We start from the raw sequence: 18,268 nt of genomic DNA, 5'->3' as shown, positions 1-18,268 counted from the left end.
ACCAAATGGTTCCATCAGAATCTATATAGACTTGCTATTAGGGCTGAACCCACATCAAAATATTCTAATTTGACTGAAACTGTGGAAGTGATGCATCAAATATTTGTGTGGTTAGGGGTTGCTTGTTTAACCTTTATTCATCCGGGGAGACTTTACTGCGAGCATCAGAAAGTGTTGATCACCATCAACACGTTCACACTTAAAGCTGTCCAGTAAAAACACACACAGTCTGATCTGTTGGCAACTGAGCAGCATGTTTAGTTTAGTTTAGTTTAGTTTAGTTTGAGAAAGAGTAGCTAAAAATGCTTATAAATGTAACACGATAAAATTAGTAGTTACCTGTTAAACTAATCCAAATATCACAATATTATAGTAATGTAACTTCCATTGCTTCTGGATAACCTCAACACAAAATATGTAAATAAAAACAAGAGAAAAGAAATGTCAATAAAACATACTGATGTAAGCGTATTCTATAAGACAACAGAACAATGTAACCTTTGAAAAGAAAAGGACCTTTTTTTTTAAAATTTAAAGATTTTTAGCATCGAAATTATGTTTAAAATTGTAATCCTGCAAAATAATAGCCATATCTACTAAATGTAACTGTAATCTGATTACGTTTTTCTGATTACTGTTACCTTTTTTTTAAATCTTGATTATGTAACTCAGTTACACGTAATTCGTTACTCCCTTAGTCTGTCTGTGATGTGAAAAGAAATCCCAGCACCTTGTGGAGTGTCTCCTGTTCAGCTCCTGACGGCACTGTCAGTTGAAGTAGAGCTCACGCTGGATGAAGCGGTATCAGAGTCTGATCTGGTTCAGCTGTAGTTTATCACTCAGTGCCTTGCTTCTTTCCATCTCCTCTATTTCCATTACAGTTATTCTGAGACAGGGCTTGATTTGTAAACCTTTGTCCTGCTGCTTTGCTGTGTTGGTTAGTGAACAGTGACACAGAGAGCAGCTGTTTAATGAGAATGAATCTGATTTAATATTCTTTATTTTCCTTGTGTGCATGTGTTGTGAATGTAAAAGCTGCGGTCGCAACATCCATGAAACTGACATCACGGTTCCGTTGCAGCTAATAAAAAAATGTTTTACAGAGCAATCACACTTTGTAGTCTGGTCGACTGTACACAACAAATGGAAAGTACAATCTAACCCATCTAATGGGTCAGTGTTGAATAGAAGTGATCTGTGAGTTGACCAGGGCATCGCACCACAACAGGGAACACTTTCTAGAATTTGTTGTTTGTACTGGTTTCAGTTGAAGTGAATGGGTGAAAGGGAGAGGGAGATAATACTGGCAGAGTTATATGCTGGAGATTAACTTGCAGGTTTAACAGTTTAAATGTTTTAAACTAGCCTGACTGCACAGACTGTCAACAAGGAGCAGGAACAACTGTGATTAATTTTTTCGAACGTTTAAAAATGCAGTTTATAGTGACATAAACACTTCAGTGTTTAAGTTTGCAAACATTGAAAATTTCAAATCTGAGAGAAAGTTGTTGAGTATTAAGTTGGTTGTGTTCGTTTCTAACTTCCGAGATGAACACCGACCACGTTAATAAGTTGAGAAAGACTTCCAATGTGAGGTTGAAGGATGGTGCTAATGAAGATTCTGACAATCACCCAGCAGCAGCTCTTACCGTTAAAGCCAACGGCGCGAATGTGGGCCAACAGCTCCTTTCCATCAATGTTGGCCATGCGGGGGCACAGGCCAGGGTATCCAGCACAGAGATCGCGGTGCATGTGGTGCAGAGCGTGGGCCATGGCGTACACTGCGTCCATCACAAACTGAACCTTCCCCTCCTGCTCGTAGGTGGAGTCACGGCCAACTTTCTCCAACCCTGGAAGAGAAACAGAGAGGGGTCACATGATCTATCACTAAATAGGTTAAAATGCTCCAGAACAACTATTGAGTGGATCTTGTGGTGAGATTGTTTGAGCTTCACTGTACAGAATGACACTAGAAGGATGTTTTCACATTCACATTTCATGAAAGTGGAAGGTTTCTCTGTGCTCACTGAAAATCAGATTTTAAGGGGTGGGGCCTACTAGCATGATTTGTGACATCACAAATAGTCTGGAAGTAATTTTTTGGTGTGTGTGAAGTAGACGCTTGAAGCCACCAGTGCACAGATACTAAGAGTGGACTTTACAGTGAAGTAGGACACAGCTTGAGTACAGGAGGAAAACTTTAGAAATGAATTCATAGATTCTGGACTTTTTAATGAGGTAGAAGGAGTAGATTACTTTTTAAGAATTTTAAGTTATATATTAATTTTTTTGCAGATACTTTGTGTTAAATTTAAATATCTACTTTAAAGTCAACATGATTGAAAAGTCCTTAATGTGGTCAGCCAATGAAAATTTAAATATCTACAATTCTATGATTAAACTCCATCTGCTGATGAAGATCATGTGATATGATGGAAATAGATATTTAAGTTGTTTACACAAAAACGAAGGATCAGTTTTTAGACCCATCCAATCAGGTAAAAATGTTAGTGTGTGTTATGAAGTTTGTTTTACAAGTAAATAAAGAGGAAAACAGTCATTTGCTTTACTGAAATCAACTGTGTTTCTGACGTTATTAAAAAGCCTCATTCTCATCTTATTTCATATAGGTATATCTAACCACCCTTTCAGTTCTCACAATTATCCAACCCGAACCCCATCATGTTACACCCAGTCTGAGTCTCACTACAGTTCCTCATCAGGACACCTTCCAGCCATCATCCATCAATAATCCCCATTAGACCCTCATTCAGCCCCCCTCCCCACCTAACACATGATTTATAAAAAACTAATTTGTACGCCTGTTACTGCCGCAGTCTTTGTGAGTGATGTGCTGATTAACAGTAATGTAAAAGTGTTGTAGAGGAAGTATTCCGCATGCTTAATAACATGTCTCTCAGTTTTTAGTAGGTTTCACTAGTTGAGTGTTTGGTCACTCTTTTTTTGATGTGATATCTGTCGTGAGGTTTCACCCTGTGTGTCGTAACAGCTCATGTCAAAAAATGACTGGACAAAAGTTGTTCATTTAATCAATCAACATCAAGAAAAATTTAACCTCCCCCCCACACACATATATACACACTAATCATGTATTCTGTATATTGTAATTGCGATTTTACATCTCAAGAGATCAACAAGATCAATATTAATTACGAAAAATTTGTCTTGGAATCACAACATCAATAATAAGTACAAGAAAAGTACCTCTTAATTATGACATATGGATCTTATGAGATGCTTTTCTTGTGATTGGAAGAAATTGGAAGATCTATAATTTTTGTCTCATCTCATAATCATGACACACTGTACTGGTATTGTAGTAATGATTATGATATATGGATTGATACATGGTTACAAAAAACAAAACTCATAAATAAGAGATCATTTCTTGGAATTTTCTTTTTCATTTACACTGAGCTTCCATATAATATGCTTCTGTAGGATTCCTCCTCTGGAGACCATAGATATGACAGTGGATATCATGACAATCTGAACAGTACTCAAGCTTAAAGCGATCGACAGACTAATTAATGAACATCATCATTTTTACTAATTGATGAGGTGAAAATGTGACAGAAAATATCAACATTCAGACAGTGAATCAGAAGGAAACAATAAGGGCCGTAAACAAGCTGTATCCATTTTTGTCTGTGGTCTTTCTGCCTTTGTGAATTTCCTTTTCTTTTTGAACCCAAGAACTTTGTCCTTGCCACGAGGCAGAAAGTAACTCACACATGACTATGGGAATGTGAAATGAGACATTTCCTATAACTAACCCATTAACATAAAAAAATACATTTGGCTCCATCTCATTTGCTTTGATTAAATAACAGAGTGGAGAAGACATCGTCATCTTTTATTTGAAAACTCTGTAAAGTCCTTCCAAAAATGTTCACTGAGTAATTACTGTTATTAGAGCCGTGACACTCTGAGATCGCGCCGCCGGCCGGAGAGCAAAGAGGAAAGGGAAAGAGGAGGAGGAGGAAACTAACTGCCGGAGTGGACCCTCCATCAACAGACAAGACTTCTCTGAATTAATAGGAGCTTAGAAATGAAATCCAATTTAATTTTAATAGCAGGCGGGCAGCGGGGGATCTGTCCAAGGGGAGACATTTGCTCCGGCAGTAAAGACTGATTACACGTCTGTACGGCAGTTATGAATGAGCCTCGAACGGCGAGAGAAGTGCCGAGGATGTCAAACAGCCGAGGCAGAGAGGAGATGTACGGCCAAGTAGCAGATGATTGCTGCTCGCTGCTGATGATGAGTGTCTCCTCAGTATTTAAAGAATACACATGTTCGATCCTGGAAATTGAAATGGTGCCTGAATGCAGCATTTTGAATTTAAAAGAAGGTCAGTGTCTCCTAGTCTGACTCTGACTTCTGTGCTGGAGACAGATAGATAGATTCTTTATTGTCCTTTTCAGGAAATTTGTTACCACCAACCACCACTGGCAGACCAGTCATATTCACCAACAAGCAGGTGTTCGGTACAAAGCTATATTTCCAATAATCTTATATTTAGATTGGATCATCTACTGCTGACTAAGTGAAACTATTTGACTTAATTCCTGTAGATGTCACCTTTTTTGTTTTAATTAGCATTTTAATTTTTTGCGGTCTATTATTTTTTCGCAAGATACTATGAAAAATATATTTAAAAGTGGCTGAAATCGATGTTTTCAGAATAACAATGTATCAAATGAGTATGTGAAAACAATGGGACAATGTGAAAGGTATTGCTCATAGTGATGGACCTACAGACAACTGTCACCACAATCTGCAGCTCTCCTCAACTTTACTGAGCTTTACAGTGAGTTTCAGATCATTGTTTAGCTGTCTGGTCCACAGCTTTACTGTTTTTTTTACTGCTCTCATTGACTCACACTCAACGGGTGGACACAAAAACGTATCCAATAAATGATAATGTTGCTCTGTAATTGCTGAATGTGTAAATAAGAAACAATTTTCTAACCATATCAACTTAAAATGTGATGATATGTGAATGGTTGTGTTCACACACTGCCAGTCTTAGTGCTCAATTGTGATTTATTGGTCAGATTTTTGATGGTTGTTCACATTATTTTTTTAATGTGGCCCATATCAGATTCCAGTGGGAACAGTTCATGGTCAGAAAGTATGTAAATAAAATATAACTACATCTTAATGAGTCAAATGTGTCATATTTTGATATTGTCCATTGTTAAAAAGAGTTTACAGCCATGCTCACGGTTGTGTTATCACAAAGTTATTACAATTCATCCTGATGGAAACATAAAATGTCTGAACCAAATTGAATTACTGAACTATTTAAATATTTACAGCTGGCACAAACTCATAGGAGCAGATTGAGCAGGAGCAGAGAGAGGGACAACCGACGTGTATTTCTTTATTGGTTTGCTGAACTAATTGTTTAATTTCCATAATAAATATCTGAGCATAACCATGCCCAATTCAAACCTAATGTCAGGAAAGTTTACAAAACCTTAAATGACAAAAGCCTAAATGACATAGTTAGAAGGCTATTGTGGATTTGGGTTTCCAGTGGTTTTAATGGATTAGAATAGTTATAATTATAATCAGAATGAGTTCTCTTTCAAATCAAACATCTTGAGATATGAGTAGAAAGTATTTTTCTTGCAACTGCATGACTTGACTTGACTCAAACTGTAGCTTATCTGCTTCAATACACCTTAAGAGCAAATATTACTGGGACCGCTACAGAAAATTGGGTCCAATACTGCCGTCTGAAAAAGTGGGGAGAACATGTCCCCTGTGAAAAAATACTGTTCATCCTATTGTGATTATAAATATTCAGTCAGTTCTATAGCTCATAATTTTGTTCTGAGGGTGGCGCTAGAGAAGAGGTCAGGGTGTCTTCACAATGAAAAGGTTTCATCCTCAGAGGACCATCCATATTTCCTGTAAATTTCTTGGGAAATGAGGCATGTAGCTCTGAAGATATTTTTGCCCCAGGTACAAACTGTTGTTGAGTGGCGTTGACATCCTTGCAGGACGAGAAGGAAACATTTTAGAAAATACACACAGTGTGCTCCATTTGCACAAAATGTCGGTTATTTATCAGCCACTCACTTTAAAACAAGTTACTGACTAAAATAAAAACCTTATGAATAATCCATCAGCAACAGAAACTTCATGAATGAACATGATTTTGGAGAGAAAGTGGAAGGTGAGCAGCGTGTTTGACCTGAATTTAGTTTCTGTTTTCTAACGGGCTTTGATAAACGATGATGATGGTGAAACCCTAACAATGACAGAGGTGAGGCGCCGTGCTAGACAGAAAGCTTCATCACAGCTGCTGGCATTTCAATTACACATCACTTACAGGGTAAATTTAATTCCTTCTTGACAGGATAGACGTGTTTCTGTTTTTCCCATCTCTCTCTCTCTCTCTCTCTCTCTCTCTCTCTCTCTCTCTCTCTCACTCACTCACAGGCATCCTTCACTTTTAATTAGATTTGAAAATTAGATAAACGTTAAACTAATTACAGAGGTTAGTGGTGATAGGGTGAGTTTGGGGAGAAACCAGCCTAACTGTTGCGTCTCGCACATCTGAATATATTTACATAAATAGAGTTTTCATTGGCTCTGTTTTTTATCAGTAATGTCAGTCTGTGTCACATTCATTAATGAAGATTAATAATGATGTTTCCTCACAACACTGGTTCTGATTGAGGGTTATAAAAACATGACAGACACGTCTGAGAGCTGCTCAAACATTCATGAATCCAAGGAAAAATCAAATCCAATAGCACATGAGAATAAAAGGGACATAAATCATCTCAACATTCACTCAAATATTCACTGGCGCACCATTTCTTGTCTTTGACATTTTAGGTTTATTATTCAGACTTTGACATTCGTTTCTAATTTAGGTTTTGCAAGTCACTGTGAGTCTTAAGCCTTGGCTATGAAATGCTGTCCAAAGTCCCAAGTCAAGACAACAAACACTAAATTTAAGATTAACAAGTCCCAAGTAAAGATTGACAAGTCATGACCTGTAAGCAAGCCAAGAACCAATTTAAGACTAACAAGTCAAGACAGGCAAGTGGCTACAGTAGCTAAGTCCCAAGTCAAAACCAGTAAGTCCTAAATCAGTAAATCAGGACCGATAAGTCAAGACAGGTAAGTCCCAAGGACCAACAAGTCCTTAGTTAAGATCAAGACAGTCCAACTCAAGACCAATAAGCCACAAGTCAAGACCAACAAGTCCTTATTTAAAATCAAGATGGTCAAAATAAGTCAAGACAGGTCTAGTCAATTTTATTTATATCTAATATCACAAATCACACATTTGCCTCAAGGGGCTTTACAATCTATACAGCACAAGACCCCCCACTGTAGCCACTTTCTCCTCTCAAGCGAGGTGTCGACAAAAAAAAACCTTCCAGAGTGCTGCTGAAGACAAAACAGCTGCTCAATCTCTGGCAGCTTTTCTTCCTCAGACATCACTGCTGCTTGCAAACAGAAGAAAGAAAGACACCCAGCCTCTGTCGACATCACTTTTTCATCTACTGAAGTTTCTATCCAAACAAACTGCAGCACAAAGGTAAGAAAAAGCATACACAAGAAAACACAAAGAGGCGTTCAAATGCAAATCTGGCTTTCATATGCACTCAGTGTATTTCAAGGGAATCTGCAACCCAGAGGAACACAAAAGGAAGGAACAGTGCTGTAAAAAGGTGAGAAAACAATGAGGCTCTTAACTCAGCAAACACATCGTTGAACAAAGAAGAAGAAGAACGGAATCAAATATTCATGTTCTCTGGTGAAACTGTTTGTGAAGTCTCCAGGTGGAAGAATTGATCCTCGGAGTGAAAAACAAGGTTTCACCTGAATAATAAGAAACTCGATATCCTCCAACTACAAACCAGCTGCTGAGGGAACAGTTAGATTGCAGAGAATGTCTCCATCTTCTTTTCTCAAAGGAAGTGAAAGCAACTAAAAGTGAACACAAACATTCTGATGATTTAGCTACGCTTACAGCCTACAGCAGCTAAACCATCAAGTTTGTCCTAAAGGTGGCGCTAAACGAAATCATACCTGGATCTTTAAATATGCAAAAACTTTTTTTTCTGTGCTAGAGCCCAACTGAGAAGCAAGAAACTTATTTTTCTTCTTCTTAAATTATGAAAATGTTAATATATGCATTTCAACCCAATTCTCTTTTCTTCTTTTTAAATGTAATAAATACTTTAAATTGTATGCAACGGGGGGGGGGTCACTGTAATAACTTTCCTGTATCATTTTTTCAGTTTGTCTGTTAAATTCAGTGCTATTTTTGGTCTGAACACTAACCGGTCAGTAACCTTTACTTGTATTGGGTATTTTGCTGCAGTATTAACAGTTTTACTCCGATGTGTGTACTAAAATTTGTGTTAAAAATCTGACTACTTCTCGGTGAGTGGGCAACGGAGCCGGCTAAGCAGCTTTCCAGTGACCAGAGCCGGGACCGAACACAGCCTCTGGCACCATCAGAGGCCAGGTGATTCACAGCGGCTCCGACCAGGACTCTGACTCTGGGGACTATGAAGGGACTGAACAAGAGGGGTGAAAAGGGAGAGGAGCGAGTTTATGGCCCTTTGCTGCGTGTCATCCTTCTCTCTCTCTCTCTCTCTCTCTCTCTCTCTCTCTCTCTCTCTCCCCCCCATTTCCTCTCACTCTTAAGCTGTCACTATCAATTAAAAGGCAATAAAGCCCGACCCTCCTCCAAAATAGAACAATGTCCTCAAACATAGAGGTTCAACATGTGAAGAAATTGCGAAGAAGGATTTTGTTTTTGCTTCACCGCTGCATGAGATCATCAGAAAGTGACATGCTGCTGTCAGGATCTCAACCACAGAATCAGGTTTTCAAACGACAAACGTGTCTCCATTATCCAAACAAGAGTCTCTGCTGGCGGCTGCTGCTTCTTGCACACAAACAAACAGAACACTAATTATAGATCAGAATCAATGAGAGGCTGACAGAGAATCCATCGGCTGGAGGCTGCAGAGATCAGGGACGACTCAGAGTCACAAAGGTTCAGACCTCGACCTTCAGGGAGGAAGAGTAACTAGACCGTGAAAAGGATCGGAGACAGAGGTCTTCAGACTATTGTAGACTATTTGGCGTTTTCTGGCCTCAGCAGCTGGACGGGTGAACCGGTGTCTGTGTTTGATTGACAGCAGCAGGCAGGCTGGCTCTGTAGCCTACATGTTCTGGGTAGACAGTGTGTTGTAAGTGTTTTTCAAACACCAAATGCCAATCAAGGTGTTTTGTAGCCAGAGTCCTTAATTTATCCATTAATTTGAAAAACCCTTAATTAACAAATTAGGTAGGGTAAAGGGAACATGACTTTGCCTTAATTTACAAATTCATTTGAAATATTTGAGAAATCCATGAACAAGTCTAAAGGGTTGCCAAAGTGTCTGGGAGCCTGAATGCCACCAAATGCCACCACATGCCACCGCATGCAACCTCTGGCCCCCCCATAAAGCAATAGCGACCCCTAGTGGAGGTCTCGACTCCCAGGTTGGAACCACTGCCGTAGCTTGTTGATCAAGCCTCACAGAGGCAAAGCGCACTGCTACCATTAGGCACATTAAACAGCATGTAAACATAGCTGCTAATGTTATTTGGGTCCAGTGAGATGCTGGTGTGGTCCTTACTCTTTAACAAGTAAATTAAGGATAGTTTAAGGGATTGTTTTTGTAAGGGTCTCAGTTGTGAGGAGGTGATTATGATATTAACATATGGAAGAAGGAAGAGAGGGAGAAGGAAAAATAGATTTTCTAATTTACCCTCGAGTGTTCAGGAGGGGGGAGGGGCGGGAGGTTGGAGGTTGGAGGTTGGTGGGGGGGTTGTTGGTATAATTACAACATTGGATTACTTTTTAAAAGCGACACACTCTATCTGGCAGGAAATGAGGTGCTCAGAGGTGGCGGCGGCTGTGAACATGGCAGAGCGGCGACAACATCCCTGAGCGGAGGGTGATGGAACGTCTCCGTCAGACCTCGGGCCACCGTGTCTCATGGATATTTAATTATTCAAATTAATTACAATTAATGAGCGGGCCTCCCCCAGTGCCCTCTGGAGGGATTGTACTGAGCGCGCTCTAATCTCTGTCAGCTGGTGAGATGCTCCTGAGGCTGGTTCTTCTTCTCTAATGGAGGTTTTGAAGCTTTGCAGCCACAGACTAACAGGACTCATACTTACAAGAGTAAGTAGACTGAAGACCTAAGATGTATTTATAAAATACAATGTATTATAAAAGTTTAATACAGCGGTTCCCAACCTCTTTAAATCATTATGTCTACACTTGGGGCCCCTTGTCATATTTCAGATGTCTATGAGTTGTTAACCAAAAGGCCATTTCCTCTCTAAACTTCTCACTTGGTTACATTTAAATAAATGTTCTTATAACTATAAAATATTTCATAAAAATCTAATATTAGAGGAAAGTCAAAGAAATGAAAAGAAATATGTAAAGCAAGCGTTTTGCTTCTTCTTTCCACTTTCCTCTTTCTTTTTAGCACTAGCTGTGATGGCCGCCCTAGCAGCCACACACTGAGGCAAAAGCACACGGTGTTACCAGTTCCTGGGTGCTGCTGCTGAAGATGTCTCATGGCTGACAAAGGAAATGCCGGCTGAATCAGAGACACTTAAAAGGGGTTGGGCGATAATTGGACTACACCATGTTGGCCAGAATCACTGGGAGAGGCAGTGGTTTCTCCTTGTTTGAGTTTAGTTATTTCTGATTATTATGCTTTTTGATGTTTAGTATTTCAGTATTTTCCTTAGTTAATATTTGGCTGCATTATCTGGATATTATTTGAGGTTATTATGGTTTGTTTAAATGTTATGTTTTAGTCTATGTGTGTCAGAGTGTCCTGATCAGCCACTATTTAACTTTCCCCAATGTCTTTAGTTTAGTTAGGTCGGTTTGGTTGGTTGGCTTAGTATGTTCAGTCCGTTCAGTTAATGTAGCCTGAGTTAAATTCTGTTTAGTTGACCTCTTTTATGGGCCCAGAACATTTTGTATATTTTGTAAATTGATGATTTTCACTTTTTTTGTGAATAAGATTACTTTTTGTGAAAATTTACCCTTGACTCCTCATGCCTGCCAGCTCGGTCCCTGACACTAGCCAAAAACATTTTTCTCAGTTATTTATAGCAGTGGTTTCCAACCTTTTTCCTTTAGCAACCCCTTTTCTATCATTTAGAAAATTAAGTGACATATTTTATGTATATGTGATAGTCAATTCATAACAGTACAGAACAACTGATGAACTGTACAATGAACCCAAATAGTGAAAACAATAAATGCAGGATTATTTCATAAAATTAGTGATTTGGATTAATTATGAGCAGGTAATTGCTTTATAGTACAAATGTGGCTCAAGTTTTGATATCCTCACAGCTAAATTTGGACCTGATGATAGGTGAAAAGCTAACAGATCAGCATAATTATTAGGTTGGGCATGGATATATGTGCCAAATTTCATGGCAATCCGTCCAATAGCTGTTGAGACGTTTCACTCAAAAACTACAAATTTCATAGTGAAGCTAGAGGAAAAGTCAGGAGGTCACCAGAGTCAGTAGGGTTCATCAACTGGGAGCCACAAATATCCGTGCAGAATGTCGAGATATTTCATTAAAGACCGACAGACAGACCATCCATAGAGCTGATAGCATGAATAGAAATATTCAAGATGTTGTGAAGTGAATAAACCTGAGCTGTGAGACAGAAATCAACCTTAGCAGTTAACACTGAACAGGATCAATTTATTGAAAACTTGTGATTGCTTTGATTAGGTGAAGTTGTTTTCTGTCTGTCTCTGAAGTGAATCAGTGAGCCCAAAGAGGTGATTAAGTTCCTAATTTCAGATGATTGTACAAGCTGCAGGTCAGAGACTCCACAGGACTTTACTGCTCTGAGATAAATGTTCAGATCTGACAGCAGAGACAGATCCCTTGATTACTACTGGACCCTCACCAACTCTGAACACATCTACGGAGATTGAACATTTTGTCTTTTAATCAATTCTGAATCACAAATTCCATCCATGTCCATGTCATTATTGTTCCTGTCCATAACCTGTTATCATGAGAGGTTGTTATCCTGAGACAACAGGATACTTAATTCAAATTTCAAGATAAACATTCAGTCAGAACACTCACATCCAGATTTTAATCACCTATTGCAACAATACACATTTTAATTTGGCGGTGTGGCTTTGCTCATGTGATGCTCTGGAACAAATTAAGCTTGACACAACGGTGAGCTCACAAATGCCCCCATTGATGGAGATCAACACATTAAAAGAAACATTTAGACTTAATGCACTACTGAAAGCTGATACAGGTAGGGACTTCAGGGATAAAACGGGACACACGTGATTGGAGGCTGTATCGAACATGTGACGATAAAATAAATATAACTAACTATATGACTTCTGAACTATTTGACATTTATGAGTATCATCTTTAATTTGAGAATTTACAGGAACATTGTTAAAGTTAAGATCTTGTGTGGCAGACTTAAAGTGAAAGGAAATGTGCTAAGTCACTTTCTGGAGGAGAGTACTTCTCCTATGTCTGTCTCACTGAACTGCTGTGGCTCGCACACCTGTGATCTCCACACAGAGAGCATTTCTGCTTCTGCTTTGATAAATACAATACAATAAAAGCCTTGTTGAAAAAATATGAATGGATTCTGTCCACAGAAACTCTAGAGGGCCTTTAATCTGAAATGGATACAGAGGTGTTGAGTTGAATTTTTTTCCCAATAATTTTTCATGGACAGTGAAACTGTAGTGAAAGATGTATTTGTTGCTGGTATGATGTCGATATGACTATGAACAGACCCTTTTCACTGTCTATTTTTTCTGAGAACTGTGTGTGGCTCATGGAAAGAATTGGGGAAACTGTGCTGCAAAAAAAAAATGTAGACATTAAATCTTGTTTGTGTAATCTGGACAAAAATATAAATGCTGAAATGACAATTTGCCATTACACGAGGGATTATGTGCGGCTCTGTTTCTCTACAGCAACAAGTAACATCCCAGAGTATGCTGGTTGCCTGGCAACTGCTCAGAGCCAAGAAACAGTCCGGCACATAACCCCCATGCAGACTGGTAGGTGGACTGGCCGTCTGTTTCCCTTCTTTGAGTTAAACTGAGCTAACCAGTGGCCGGCTGTAGCATTATGTGTAACAGACAGATATTGGAGTGGTAAACATTTTTTAATCTAACTTTGTGCTGCAAAGTAAGATGTAAAAACATCTTTCAAAACGTTAAACCATTCTTTTTTTAAATGCTTTCTCTGTCATTAAAAAAACACATTTCATTTTATTGAGGCATGCAGGTGAAAATCCAGCATAAAAATCATTTGTCCTTTCAAATATTTCTGTGGTGTTTCTTTTCTTGCGCTCCACTCCTGTACAGTAACATACTGTACCGTATTTGCATCTTTATAATCTTTATGTAAATGAAAATAGATTTTGATATATCAATTTCTATAGAAACTGGTCCATTACAGTGTCACAACATGACACAAACACACACTGTGATGCACCCAGGCAGACACACACATGCACACCTGCAGCCTTTCAGCCCTCTGAGCCTGAACGAAGCATACTGCAAGGACTCAAACGTTCCTCTTTGCGCTCACATTCACACACAAACACACATAGGTGGACACTGACCTGCTGAATCAGCTGTTTGTCTGTTTGTGTGATAACTCTGCTGCAGCTCCAAAACTCAATCTGGAGTCTCTAACACAATCAGTTGAGAGCTGCGTCCTGACAGCAGAAGACTGATCAAAGCTGTCCACTGAGCTCAGGTACAGACTCACAGCGTTATCAGCAGCTGGGACAGAGCAGCTATTCTCAGAGCGCTGACGTTGTTGTTCTGTTGTTTCACTTCTGTCTGCACACTCGCCTGTGTTTACCCAACACCTTCCACAAATCCCGTTTTGCGTGTCGGACATGTTTGTAAAGGATTTGGCCGTCAGTGGCCCCCTGTTTTACAGAGAAAGTCTTCCTGAATCAGGGAGGATTACATGCTGCTGCAGGGTCTCTGCAGTCAGCATGGAGAGACTCAGCAGCTGGACGTGACTGTAGAGGAGAATAGAATTTTTTTAGCTTCCAATTTACATCTGTACATCTGCTTTCCAGGTGAGGCCTGAATACATGGTTACTTTCTGCAGGGTTACTGTTCAGAAATAAAAATCTTTTAAAATGTTCTTTTAAAAAACAGAAGTTTGGGCAACAACACTTAAATAACTCAAGGACTCATCTGCACATCTAACCATCATCAGAACCCACGCCCAGTGTACTCCAATGTGTAATATTGGGTCTGTAAAGATCAATTTGAATTCAATATTCACAGTTTATATATGAAACAGACCATCACTCTTATTTATTGATGACCTATTATTGTATCAGTAAACTAGACTGTTCTCTTTGTTAATGGAAACAAGGAAGATGGAAAATAATGACGTCCAGTGAGTAACATTTAGGAGGATCTATTGTCAGAAATTGAATATAATATTCATAGATATGTTTTCATTGGTGTATAAACACCTAAAAACAAGAATCATTGTGTTTTTGTTAACTTAGAATTACAGAGGGAGCGGTTCCTCTTCTACACAGGCTGCCACGTTGAACCGCCATGTTTCTACAATAGCCCAGCTACTTTAACAGCCACCGTAGTTTCTCCTACACACTTGGAAGGTATTCAGTGGGTTGCCGTCTGCAATTTCACAGCTAGATACCGCTAAATCCTACACACTGGTCCTTAACGGTTGTAATGTGAGGAAGCATTTTGGATTCAACACTATAGATACAAAAATTAAGAATAAAAGTGAGGATGTTTGCTAACTTTAAAATACATTTGCCATACAGTAAAGTTACTATGACAAATCTGAAATATAGTGTCCATTGTACAAAATACCATTATAATTAGGCTACATGGGTTGGGTTCAAACAAGTTTTCATTTGACTCACCAAAGGAACCAGCCCAGTTATTCATCACAGAGAGTGGGTGTTCGGACCACCAGCAAGTATTAGCATAGTTTTTTTTTATTTCTGCTCACTCTGTAGAATGATCATGATAAAGGTGGTACAGTACATTACTATTCCTTTAAGGTTTCCTTGAATATCCAATAGATTGGCCTTCTTCTCTTCCAGCTGATTGTATTCCATAAGGTGTCCATAAATTAGGACATTATTCATCAGTGTCAGATGAGAGCTGTGAGTTAAACTACAAACACTTTTTCATATTCATTGTTACACTCGTGAATGCCGGATTAATTACAGACGGAGGATGTCAGAGGCGCTCCGTATCACGAGGTCGAGAGCTCGGGCCCCAAAATGATTATCCAGCATGTTAATTGGCAGCAAGTGCAAGTCAGAAATCCAGCTCATGAATATAAATGGAGGAGAGGTTGAGTGCTGAAGTAGTCCAAAGAGACAGCAGACTCAGTTACAGACCCTCCAACGTGGATGAGATCCTGGACTACCATGATGAAATAACATACTGAAGGTCTCTCAGGTTCTGTAGATTTGTATCTCACAGTGGTTACAAGAAAGTATGACCTCTGATTATTTTTGTTTGCTGAAATCCAGATGATGTCATTTTCATTCTTTCTGTTTTAACAGGGCTGTTTTTAGGGCCCTGAACACAACTACAACGGTCAATTTCAAACTGATAAGCCTTAATCTGTTGTTATACTAGGCTCTACTCTTCTGGTTTCACCACTGGATGTTGAACCTGGCCGTAGGAATTTGATCCCATTCAGACACAATAGCATTAGTGAGGTCCAACACTAATGCTGAGTGATACAGGCTGGCTCACAGTCACTGTTTCAGTTGGCAGTAATAATGATGAAATCTGTTTTTTTCTCCATTAATGAAGCTGTGATGTTGACAGGATGAAATTGACTATGCAAAAAGAACAATGTTGCAACAATGTGATTATGTTTGATATAATGTATCTTTCTAAGATTATTTTCCTGGCACAGGAAACATGGGGAGAGACAAGGATATGACATGGAACAAAGGTCCTCAACCAAAATCTAACTATATATGTTCCTCAACAACTGAGGTACCAGGGTGCCCCGATACAAACATATCTTGTTTAACATTATGCACACAATCAGTACAGATCTTGAGTTTGATTTATAGCAAACAATCACAATCAGAATGCACAGAAAGAAAGACAGAGTAAGGTGGTTGAAAGTTGGAACAAACCGATGAGTCCTGAGGGATCAGAGGGTAGACTTGGGGCTGGGACTATGTGTTGTACCAGGCAGGAATTAATCCTGGTCCTGTTGTGTTAAATAGACGGTCCAACATCACCCCAGGCCGCAAAAATTTTTCAGAAAATGTGATATTTGTTCGAAAAACTTTTGAATTGTAAAGTAACTTCAGTCGCAGATCTCCTGGAAGTTTCTAATAATAACAAACAAAATAAATGCTGATTCACCAGGTTTGGTCTGTTGGCTGCTCCACCTTCACTGTCAGTGATAATTTATCTACAACCCTGCTGAATGTGCTGCAGCTGATTTTTACAGAATTATTAAAAAACTAACTTTCTTTTTTACAGGAACACAACCACAAAACTGTCCTGAGCAGAGAAAGCCTCCGGAGCTCATCACACAGCTCCATTTTATATCAAAAAGTTTATAGGTTTATTTTATCGTGCTGTCAAAGAGTGATGTCTACTTCCTTTTGAAATAAAAAAAGCAGACACGGATCTGACCAGACTTTGTGGTTGACAAATAAACCTATCAACAGCTCCTGTTTATTCTCCTTACACAAAGAAGAAAGAGAGATGGTGTGAAAAGATGGATGGAAGAAAAGGACTAAAATGTACAGGTGCCACAGTAACAACCACATAACTACATACAAATAGAGGGAAAAAACTATGATGAAGAGCAGAAGCTCCACAAACTGTATCTTCAACACAGTTTACTTCCCGTTGCTGCTGACTCCATGAATTTGTTGTTGCTGTGTGTGTGTGTGTGTGTGTGTGTGTGTGTCAGGATGCAGCAGAGAGTTTTCGAGAACAAAAGATGGAAAATAACTGTTGAACTTATTGAAATCAGTTTTATTTTGTGGCCCAGGACTACAAATCAGCCTCAGAAGGGCTTTAAAGAAACTGGGACTGTTTGACCCACAGAAGGAAAGGAGGTATCTGAGGACGAAAGAAGGAGGTAGAGAAGGAAAGGGGGATATAGAGTAAGGATGGATGATGTGGAAAGAAAAATGGAAGACAGAAGAAGGAAGGAGGAGCTAAAAGCAAAGAGGGAGAAGAGGAAAGAAGGAAGGAAAGTGAATGTTTAGAAGGAAAGGGGGAGATAGAGGAAGGAGGGATGAGCCAGAGAAGAAAAGGGGAGAAAAGGAGGTACGAAGGGCAGGAGGGGGGAGCAGAGAAGCTTTTGCTGTCCTGGTATAATGAGGTCCACAATGACCTTTGACCTTGTTGACTGTGTTTCCACCTGTATTTCTTACCTGTACATTTCTTGGGGCTGCCGGGTCTCTTGCCGTGCATCCCCAGCTTGCAGCTAAAGTTCTCCTCCCAAAACTCAGCGAACCAGACATTCCTGCGATTATTGGACAGGGAGCGGCTCTTGAAGTAACGGTCAAACGCTGTGGAAAGAAGGAAACTGTTTTTACAATGCTGATCTCCCTCAAAGTTTCTTCAGGACCATGGTCACATTTCCTGTCTCACCGTCCACAGAGGCCCTCTTGGGGAGGATGGTGACGGCGCCCTCGGCCACCCGCTCCTGCTGGACCACTGGAGAGATCTTGGAGCCCCAGCTGTCAGAGCCCACCCACAGGAAGTGACCTGTCAGGTTGTTGCGTTTCGCAGCATCCAAGATTCGCCTGTGAGGGTCACAGGTGAGACAGTTGAGATAGCCAATGAGAGCCGAGAATCAGTTCTCAGGTTTCAGCTAAATGCTAAGCTTGCCCTTTACATTCTGACCTTTCTCCGTGTCTATGAGGTCTCAGAATTAGTGATTTCCCTCTCTGTGCAATACAGCGCTGCAGATTAACATCAGCTGTTAGAGTGATATCGAGTGTGTGTGTGTGATGCTCTCAGTTCACGTAGATAAACAGAAGCTTGTTATCTTTATCTCTACTCAACACTTGGTGGGTGTAGCCTCCTGATTGAATACATTAGGAACGTACAGACACAGAATACATGTATTGGCCGATACATAGAAATTTTCCAACCAACA

The 18,268-nt window shown here is 39.6% G+C and overlaps 1 protein-coding gene across 1 annotated transcript in view; it reads right to left on the bottom strand.

The window, feature by feature from the left end:
- Positions 1-18,268, bottom strand: part of LOC127353890 (metabotropic glutamate receptor 8-like) — a 129,620-nt gene that overhangs the window by 34,746 nt on the left and 76,606 nt on the right. Inside the window, exons 5-7 of the mRNA XM_051383485.1 lie at positions 17,758-17,912; positions 17,538-17,675; positions 1,650-1,850 (exon numbers count right to left, since the gene is read on the bottom strand). Coding sequence (XP_051239445.1) covers positions 1,650-1,850; positions 17,538-17,675; positions 17,758-17,912 — 494 coding nt within the window. The remainder of the gene's footprint in view (positions 1-1,649; positions 1,851-17,537; positions 17,676-17,757; positions 17,913-18,268) is intronic.

Source organism: Dicentrarchus labrax, unplaced genomic scaffold (assembly GCF_905237075.1).
Source record: "Dicentrarchus labrax unplaced genomic scaffold, dlabrax2021, whole genome shotgun sequence".
In the NCBI taxonomy this organism is placed as follows: Eukaryota; Metazoa; Chordata; class Actinopteri; family Moronidae; genus Dicentrarchus; species Dicentrarchus labrax.
The sequence above is the reverse complement of the archived record's forward strand: the minus strand, read 5'-3'. Positions and strand labels throughout refer to the sequence as shown.